We start from the raw sequence: 9519 nt of genomic DNA on the forward strand, positions 1-9519 counted from the left end.
GTATTCATTACCCTACTTAAACCAGACCTTGAATGGTGTGTATTAAACCAGACCTTTAATGGTGGGTATTTCAGGAGGGGAGAGGTGTGTGTGTGTGCGTGTGTGTGCGTGTGTGTGTGTGTGTATGTGTGCGATGTATGATAAGGGTGTGTGGGTGAATCTGCGAGGTACATGCGTGCGTGCAGCAGGTTAAGTCTCGAGTTGACAGGTGGCAGGGCATGTTTCTGGAGCGCGCTGACAGGTGAGGAGAGGCAGCTGTAACGTAGAGAGCTGTCATCCACGTTACGACTCTGATCTGTTCAGACTGGTATAGACATCCCTACCAGAGAAGGTCACAGCCGTGATGAACCACTGTACTGGTGTCGAGTTGATCACATTCCAAATGTGTGTTCAGACTTAAAGGATTTACCAGAAGGATGCACGATTCCATTCTAACCCAGTGGTGATTAGACAAAGTTGGAACATACAGTAGGTTATACAGTACGGGAGGTTCACAAACATGAGAGATGAAAGACCTATGTACATATGTATGTAATGTATTTAAATTTACAGACACTTTTCTCCAAAACCTTTCTCCACTTACGACACATACATTTGTCTAAGTAAGTGAATCCACTGTACTATCAGTCATCGTACATGTAAGTAAAACCTTCTAGTTTTTTTTTTGTTTTTTTTTCGTTTGTTTTGTTTTATGAAGAGGAGAGGTCTGAGGAGGAGGAGCCCAGGTGTAGCCTAAAGAGACAGGTCTTTAGTCTACGGCGGAAGTTAGGTAGTAACTCTACCGTCCTGACGTGGTGGCGGCCAGAAGCTCATTCCAGAAGAGCCTCCTGCATGTACTACATAGAAACATTGTTCTGTCTTAGATAACATGTAATATGTCAGACAATAACACGTTTCAAAAGACAACTCCCTTAAATGTTGTTCAGTCTTTCTATTGTACAGGTATATGGCTGCCTATGTCTTTACCCCCCTCATTTAATTGTAGTTTTAACCTAGGGCTTAGATGTCATTCAGAGCAGGTCTCGCCTTCACAGCAGTGGGAGTCAACATGTCTCCAGCTAATTACACAGTATGTGCGTGGGGGTGATGACAGAACGGCTTCACCAGAGGGAGGGGGAGGGATCCTCCCTACCACAACGCATCTGCACTTTATCATCTTACTCATACACACGTATACACACACACACACACACACACACACACATGCACGTACGCATGCATGTACACACACACACACTCACAAACACACACACACACACACACACACACAGGATGCAGCCATCCTCGTTGTCGACAGACTGTCTGACTGCACAGACTGGGTCATGTGTGCTCTGCGCGGCCTGAGGACAGGGCTTAGGTGGTAGGCTTGTGGTGTCTGTGTCCTGATGAAGCCTGCGATGCTCTGAAACATGTCGGTTTTTGTAACGATTAAAGTGTTTTATTTAGCTCCTATTCAGCTCCTATTGAGTTCTGTACTGTGTCATTTGAAGAGGGGGGTGGGTGTTTACGAAGCTTTCCGGTACATGTACTCCCTGTTTGCCCATGTTTATACTTTGACTTAAGTTTGTTTGTGTGTGAATGTTGGATGACCTGTTACGCTCGCCCCCCCCCCCCTCCCCCCCCCAGTTCAGTGGAGATCACTGACCAGACGTGACTCATGTGTTTCTCTGTGTCATGTGTTTCTCTGTGTTCCAGCTGTGGTCCCTCTCACCGACTCGGAGCACAAGCTGCTCTCCCTCCACTTCGCCACGGACCCCGGGAAGGACTGGGTGTGGGGCAGAGACGACAACGACAACACCAAACTAGCCAAGTGAGCGACAGTACACACACACACACACACACACACACACACACACACACACACACACACACACACACACACATACATACAGTACACACACACAAACACAAAATATACACACACTTACAGTACACACACACACACACACACACACACACACACACACACACACATAGACACACACACACACACACACACACACACACACACACACACACACATACATACAGTACACACACACAAACATAAAATATACACACACTTACAGTACAGACACACACACACACATAGACACACACACACACACACACACACACACACACACACACAGTGGATTAGCTAGCTGACCAACCAGAGGGCCAAAACAAAGGGCTGTAAGGGGTTGGGTGACCCTCAGGGCTGGGCCTCTCCTAGTCACCAGGGGAGAGGATCTAAGGAGAGGCATCCCTGAGGCACAGGTGGAGGTGGGAGTGGTGGGAATTGAAGAGGAGGTGTTGTGTTCTAAAAACCTTCAGAATCACATTAGGCTGGAACACCTTGTTCCTCTGGGAAGAGGGTAAACACAGGGGATAGGGAGAGGTTGAGAAGATAAAGGAGGAAAAGGAGAGATTAGGAGGATAAGGAAGAGATGAGGAAGGAGGAGAGGAGAGGTTGAGAGAAGGAACAGGGAAGTGGAGGTCCCCTATAATAAGACTGAATGCCCCCCTGCAGATGGGCTGCTGAATGGTTGAACTACATGGTGTGATGTCTCTGGAGACAGGATGCTGGTGTTGTACAGCTTTAGAAAGCGCTAATTTGAGAGCTTTAGATTTTAATCGTTTTGCTTCAGCTTTTCGGGTGGGTTTGATAAAAGCGTTTCCCATTCCCGTCATGTAACGAGGAGTGAAGTCGAAGGCAGACCATAATTATGTAGTGAATAAACAGTGGTTCTGAGGTATTTTAAGGTCATGTTGCAGCGGAGCTGCGGGAGTCTTTGTCAATGGCACACTGGCCAATATGAAAATAACTTTATGTCCATTTTCTTCCTCAAATACGATTCCACTGTATTTCATGGCAGAGAAAGTCAACACTTACAGTATGGGCCTTGATGCAATCATGTGGAGACCACATTTCTGAGAGAAAGCATCATCTTAAGCTGGATCATTTCTTCAAGCCAATAAACAAAATCACTTTACCATGTGAAAGAAACAGAAAATCAACATCATATGAATTGAAACCTCATGTCTTGCTTCATAATGATTTTAACCTGCAGTTTTCTGGAAACTCCTTTAATTGTATTTGGTAAAAACTAAAGCTGAACTATCGATATCTGTACTTGTTTTAACTATGTCCACCTAGCTAGTGTATTACTGTATATCTTATCACAAAGTATGTATATACATACACTCACCAAACACTTTATTAGGAACACTATACTAATACTGGGTAGGGCCTCCCTTTGCTCTCAAAACAGCCTAAATTCTTCGTGGCATTGATTCCACAAGATGTTGGAAGCATTCCTTTGAGATTCTGGTCCATGATGACATGATTGCATCACGCAATTCTGTAGATTTTTCAGGTGCACTTTCAAGCTGTGAATCTCCCGTTCTACCACATCCCAAAGGTTGTTCTATTGGATTCAGATCTGGTGACTGGGAAGGCCACTGAAGAACACTGAACTCATTGTCATGTTCATGAAACCAATTTGAGACCACATTTGCTTTGTGACATGGTGCATTATCCTGCTGGAAGTAGCCATTAGAAGATCGGTAAATTGTGGCCATGAAGGGATACACATGGTCAGCAACAATACTCAAATAGGCTGTGGCATTCAAGCGATGATTGATTGGTAATGGGCCCAAAGTGTGCCAAGAAAACATTCCCCACACCATTACACCACCTCCACCATGAGAAAGTGTACACGTGTTCCTAATAAAGTGTTCAGTGAGGGTATATATCACTGTGATATTTAATTACTGACATCTCCTCTTCTCCCCTTCAGTCTGATCCTGTCTCTGGAAGCCAAGCTGAACCTCCTGCACAACTACATGAACGTGACGTGGATCAGAATACCTTCTGAAACCAGGGTAACTGGTTTATTCGATTTTCCACTTTTCCAATACTGGTTGATAAGAGTCATCATGTCATTCAATGCAATTATCGGTCAAAATATTTTCGCATTTCTCTCTCTCTCTTTCCCCCTCCTGCCCCACCCCCCCCACCCCCCCAGGCCCCCCTCGCCATGCCAGAGTCCCCCACGGCGTCAGCGGGCGAGGACGTCCAGTCCCTGGCAGACTCCCTGGACTCGGACCGCGACTCAGTCTGCAGTAACTCCCACCTCAACAACACCAAGATGGCCGCCTCCTCCTCCTCCTCCTCCAGGGACAAGGAGCGTGGCGACACCAAGGACAAGATCGACAGACAACAACAACAACAACAACAACAACAACAACAACAACAACAACGTAAGGACAAGGACAAAACCAGGACGGACTCGGTGGCCAACAAGCTGGGCAGCTTCAGTAAGACCCTGGGCATCAAGCTAAAGAAGAACATGGGGGGGCTTGGGGGGCTCGTCCACGGCAAGATCAACCGCTCCAACTCCGCAGGCAACGGGAGGAATGGAAACGGCGGAGGCGGTGGTGGTGGTGGTGGTGGTGGTGGTGGCGGTGGCGGTGGTGGAGGTGCGGAGAATGGAGAGAAGAGCAAGAAGAAGGAAGGGAAAGCCCGGAAGGAAGGAGGAGGAGGAGTGGGGGGAGGGGGAGGGGGAGGGGGAGGGAGGGAGGAGTCGGGGCAGTCTGCTAGCACGTCGTCATCGTCGGAGAAGACCACAAGCCCTTCGCCCACCGAGAGGGTCCCTGGAGTCCTGGGGGTCCCCTCCCCACCCGGGGACAGGGCTGGGGACAGGGACAAGGTTGGGGACAGGGACAGGGACAGGGACAGGGACAGGGACAGGGTTGGGGATAGGGACAGGGTTGGGGACAGGGACAGGGTTGGGGACAGGGAGAGAGACAGGAGTCTCCTGGCCAGGCTGGTAGGGGACAAGGCCCTGTCGGAGCACTGGAAGTACAGCACGGACGTCAAGCTGAGCCTCAACATCCTGCGGGCAGCCATGCAGGGGGAGCGCAAGTTCATCTTCGCCAGCCTCCTCCTGACCAGCCACCGCCACCAGTTCCACGAGGAGATGATCAACTTCTACCTGACCAACGCCCAGGAGCGCTTCAGCCAGGAGCAGGAGCAGAAGAGGAAGGAGGGCGAGAAGAAGACCACCGCCCCCACCACCACCAACACCACCACCACCACCGCCATGATCGCCCCCAACGGCCCCCCCACCACACTGAAGAAGCCCGAGCAGGAGAGCTCTGTCCCTCACAGGGAGAGGGAGAGGGATAGGGAGAGGGGGGTAGCAAACAGGACCTCCACCCCTCCGCCCCCCATACCCCCTCTTCCTCCTCCTGCCGTGAACCCCCAGGACTGCTACTCATCCCCAGCCAGGCTACACCGGAGCCAGACCCCCCCCCACATCCTCCCCCAGCTGGCTCTGAAGATACAGGGACGCCACAGCCCCTCCCCCCACTCCTCCCCCAGTAACACTGCTACAAGGAGAAGTATCCTCGGTAAATCATTATATTCATTTGTTGTTTATGTGTTTTTATGAGTACATAATGACTTTATGGTCCTTTTAGGATAATAGCATTTAACCCGCCTTTTCCGAGAATGTCATGATTTTAATGTTCCGAAGTCACCAGGGTTTACCAATCCTTTTTTCCTTTTTTTCTACCACAACCTCCTATGCATTGTCGCACCTCTCTGCATGTCTGCATGTAGATTTCGCCCGTAGAATGTTTCCTATTGAACCATCGAGATATTCACAATGCATTCATTAATTCATTAATTTGTGACGTACCTTCCACAGAATGGGAAGCAGTGTCACAGCACTACATTGATATGGTTCCTCTCCTTCCTCCAGGCTCCACCCCCATCCCTGTGTCAGCCCACTACAGCCAGACCCCGCCCCTCCAGCGCTCCAGCATCATCCATCTCCGTGACGTCAGCGTCCAGTCCCCTAGCAACCTCCAGGAGGAGGAGCCCTACCGGCCGGTGGTGGGGACCCTGCGGACCTGCGCCACCTACCCCCAGCAGAACCGCTCCCTCTCCTCCCAGAGCTGCAGCCCCGCACGCATGTCCGGGGTTCGAACCGGCAACCCCGCCACCGGCACGGCCGAGCCGTACAGCATGCCCGGCGAGCACAAGTCCCACACCTACACCAACGGCTTCAACGCCAGCGACATCAGAGACTGTCTGGAGTACGCAGACGCCGACTCCTCTCCCCAGACCTGGGGGAACGCCTGTACGGACCGAACCAAAGGGCGCGGCGGCGGCGGCGCGGGGGGGTGCGTTACGTACTGCCTGCAGCAGAGGAGGTGCAGGAGGGAGAAGTGTTCCTTCTACGGGAGGCCGGAGACGGAGAACTACTGCTCCTACTGCTACAAGGAGGAGCTGAAACGCATGGAGAGGGAGGGCAAGATGCACAGACCTGGATAGCACCATGCCCACCCGACCAGGATAGGTCAGGACAGGACAGGACAGGACAGTGGCCATACAGGGAGAAACAAAGGAAGCTCCATGTGCACATACAGTACAGACATACAGGATAATGGCTTAGGAATGGCCAGAGAAATGATCAACCTTCATTGGTGTCACCTGTGTGTCAGTGTAGGCTGCCATAAAAGGACACAACTGCTTGAGATGAGAAGCAGAGTGTTTGTCTGAGGGGTTAACAACTTTGGCCAGGATCTACACATCTTTTTTCATGACTTTCTTACAGTATGTGTTCAACTGAAGCTGAGCTCATCGCTCAAAGCCTGAAGGATAAAGTCAATAATCGTATTGAAAACATGCAAACACTAAATACCATGCTGCTTCAGTATTAAATGATCTAAACGTTTCTTGCCAAAGATGTTAACAGCTTCTAGAACACTCTGAACATTCTACTGCTCATACTGCAGTTGGTGATCCTTCAAACATTACCGCTACATGGACTCAACTCTTAAAGGTCAAATATGATTTTATATGCATTTAAATGTACACAACTTAAATTATTAATTTGCACATTAGATACTGATGTACATAGCAAACAAATGAGGAAACAAAATAGATGAGTATATTGTTAAAAAAAAGGGTTTGTGTGTTTTTGTCTATGGACTTAGAGAATGTGGCTACTGGGGATTTACAAGCCAAGGCGTAAGTGTAAAATATAGAAAATATTTTTATATGATTTTCACAAAATGCCATGAAGCAATATTTTGCGCTTTTTCTTATGGACACACTGTTTTCACTTTGGTAGGTTACTTTAAGTGCACAGCCATAGGAAGGAAAAGACCATCAACAACTGACAACAAAGGTTGAATCCAAACTAGAAACTGATCTGATGCCATATCTAAGAAAAACACCTGCATTGTTGTTGTTGTTATTATAGCTTTTATCAGTCTCACATTGACAGCAGGTTGTTGGGTTGAAATGGGGTTTAGAAATATGAAAGTCCTTCACTACATTTGCAAGACCAGAGGCAAACTCGATACACCCTCATGGTACAGTAGCTCCTCAGATCTGTAAATGGCTGACACGATACGTTTGACCAAACATCGAACATGAATTGAATCCAGTTTCTGGTTTATCATAATGGATAGATAAGGAGTCTCACTGTAACACATGGCTCAATATCAATTGTCTGTAATATTGACATTTTAGATTCTAAAAGCACAACATGCTAATGTTGTCGTTAGCTTATTATTTCAACAGTACCACGTTGGCCTATTATGGGAGGAAACAATGGCGATTCAGTTGTCATGTCAACGAGAGTGAATCCATGCAGGGTGATTAGGAATGATGTGTACAGTAACAGTGGATGAAACTGCAATTGTTTGTGTGACAGCTACTAACTCCCTTTACTGGTACAGAACCCTCAGCTCGCCCTACAGTACTACTGTATGCATATGCAGTGCCGGAGCTTGAATCTACATGTCGACAGCAAGTCCAGATGAGGTGTGTGTGTGTGTGTGTGTGTGTGTGTGTGTGTGTGTGTGTGTGTGTGTGTGTGTGTGTGTGTGTGTGTGTGTGTGTGTGTGTGTGTGTGTGTGTGTGTGTGTGTGTGTGTGTGTGTGTGTGTGTGTGTGTGTGTCTCTCTCTCTCTCTCTGAGTCTAAGGCCATACAAACATGATTAATTGTTCTACAGATTTCATTTTATTTAGTAAATAAATCAGTGTGTATCGAGTGTATATGAATATGAATATTCAGCTTAGATTAAAAGTATGACAAATATTATACTACATTTCGGTCTGATCATTAAATATATTAACATCAGTGTTTGGTTATGGAAAGGGTAGACAGATATACATTATTTGAAATTACTGGAAAAATGACAGACTGTGGCTTTAATGAAAATGTTGCAATTTAAACATCAGCCATGTTTGACCTGAAACCTATAAAGCATTTTCAATTGTAGCTTAATGATGAAATAACTTGCACTTCTGTCTGTCCTAAAATACAACACTGCCCTTCAGACCTCAGTCAGACCTCAGCCAGCTAGCGTGTCTATCTTGCATTGAACAGCACTAACAGCTAGTTGAGCTACATTATGTGAAATCTGTAGTTTTTCGTTTTGTTAATCAGGTTTTGCCTTATATACAAATCTAAACTAACTCTGAGATTCCTAACTTTGAATTCTCTTCTTGCTCAGCTGTCGTCTTCCACGTCTCAGCGGCCGTGCTGCTAGTCACTCCGACTGCTCCCACTGAAGCAATAAGCGCCCCGATTTAGTGGCTCATAGCTGGCGAAAATAATAACAAGAAAAAAATAATATATATTTTAAATCATTTCATTTGGGAGCCATATGCAATCACCTATTTCGCCCATGCTTTGGGCCGGTCAGATCAGAAAACAATGCATTAACCATATTAATAATAACTTATTAAAAAAAAAGTGAAGCGGGGCATCCGTTAAACAATTAATCAAGTTAGTACGGCCTAATCTGAAATACCTTAGAGTTGTCCTATGAGGGGTGGGTGGATGGGCCACCAGTGATTTGGCATCGACCTTCAGATCTTTAGTTTGCAATAAATTGTCCTTGTATTCTGTTGTTGGTATAGACAACCTCACATGGTTTAAAATGAGCTATGTTTCTGTACAATGTCTATATATGGGTTATATGTGTCAAAGAAGCCAAATTGAACTTTTAAGTGTCCTAGTTTGCCCTACATTGCAATAACGATAGAGACCTTTGAAAATTGGACTATTCAACCCTTTATTCAAAGAAAGCACTGTTGTGATATTGAATTAAAAAAGCTTTAGCGCCAATATCAGTGAGTGTATGAGGTGAAATGCTGAGTTTTTGTCTAACCTTGTGAGAGGTAGTGTGTGGTTCATATAGCCCATCAGCAGTGGGATTGTATGTGTTCTTCAAAAATAATAACAATAAAATAATTTATACCTGTGTCATGTTTTGGTCTGCCTTCAATTGTTTTTCCCTTTTTGTGTTGGATCCTCCTTGCGTTCTGGGGACATTCCAGAGGGCATGTTTTCATTACGTTTCCTTTGTGAGGAATACGTTAAGGGGCTACACATTACATTTACACCTCTGTACTACAGCATATATGACCTTGAAAAATCTACAGGGATTGTGGAGAGATAGTGTTTAAGGATAGATGCATCTTTTGAAACCATACATTCCATCGCTATC

The 9519-nt window shown here is 46.5% G+C and overlaps 1 protein-coding gene across 1 annotated transcript in view; it reads left to right on the plus strand.

Moving 5' to 3' along the window:
* LOC310812403 (OTU domain-containing protein 7A-like) overlaps positions 1–9269 on the plus strand; it is a 22532-nt gene extending 13263 nt beyond the window's left edge. Inside the window, 6 exon segments of the mRNA XM_083680942.1 lie at positions 1696–1810; positions 3783–3867; positions 4011–4641; positions 4644–4736; positions 4819–5397; positions 5751–9269. Of these exon segments, the coding sequence (XP_083537068.1) occupies positions 1696–1810; positions 3783–3867; positions 4011–4641; positions 4644–4736; positions 4819–5397; positions 5751–6325 (2078 nt within the window). The 3' untranslated portion in view covers positions 6326–9269.
* The last annotated feature ends 250 nt before the right edge of the window (positions 9270–9519 follow it).

This window comes from Argentina silus, assembly GCF_951799395.1.
Source record: "Argentina silus genome assembly, chromosome: 11".
Lineage (NCBI taxonomy): Eukaryota > Metazoa > Chordata > Actinopteri > Argentiniformes > Argentinidae > Argentina > Argentina silus.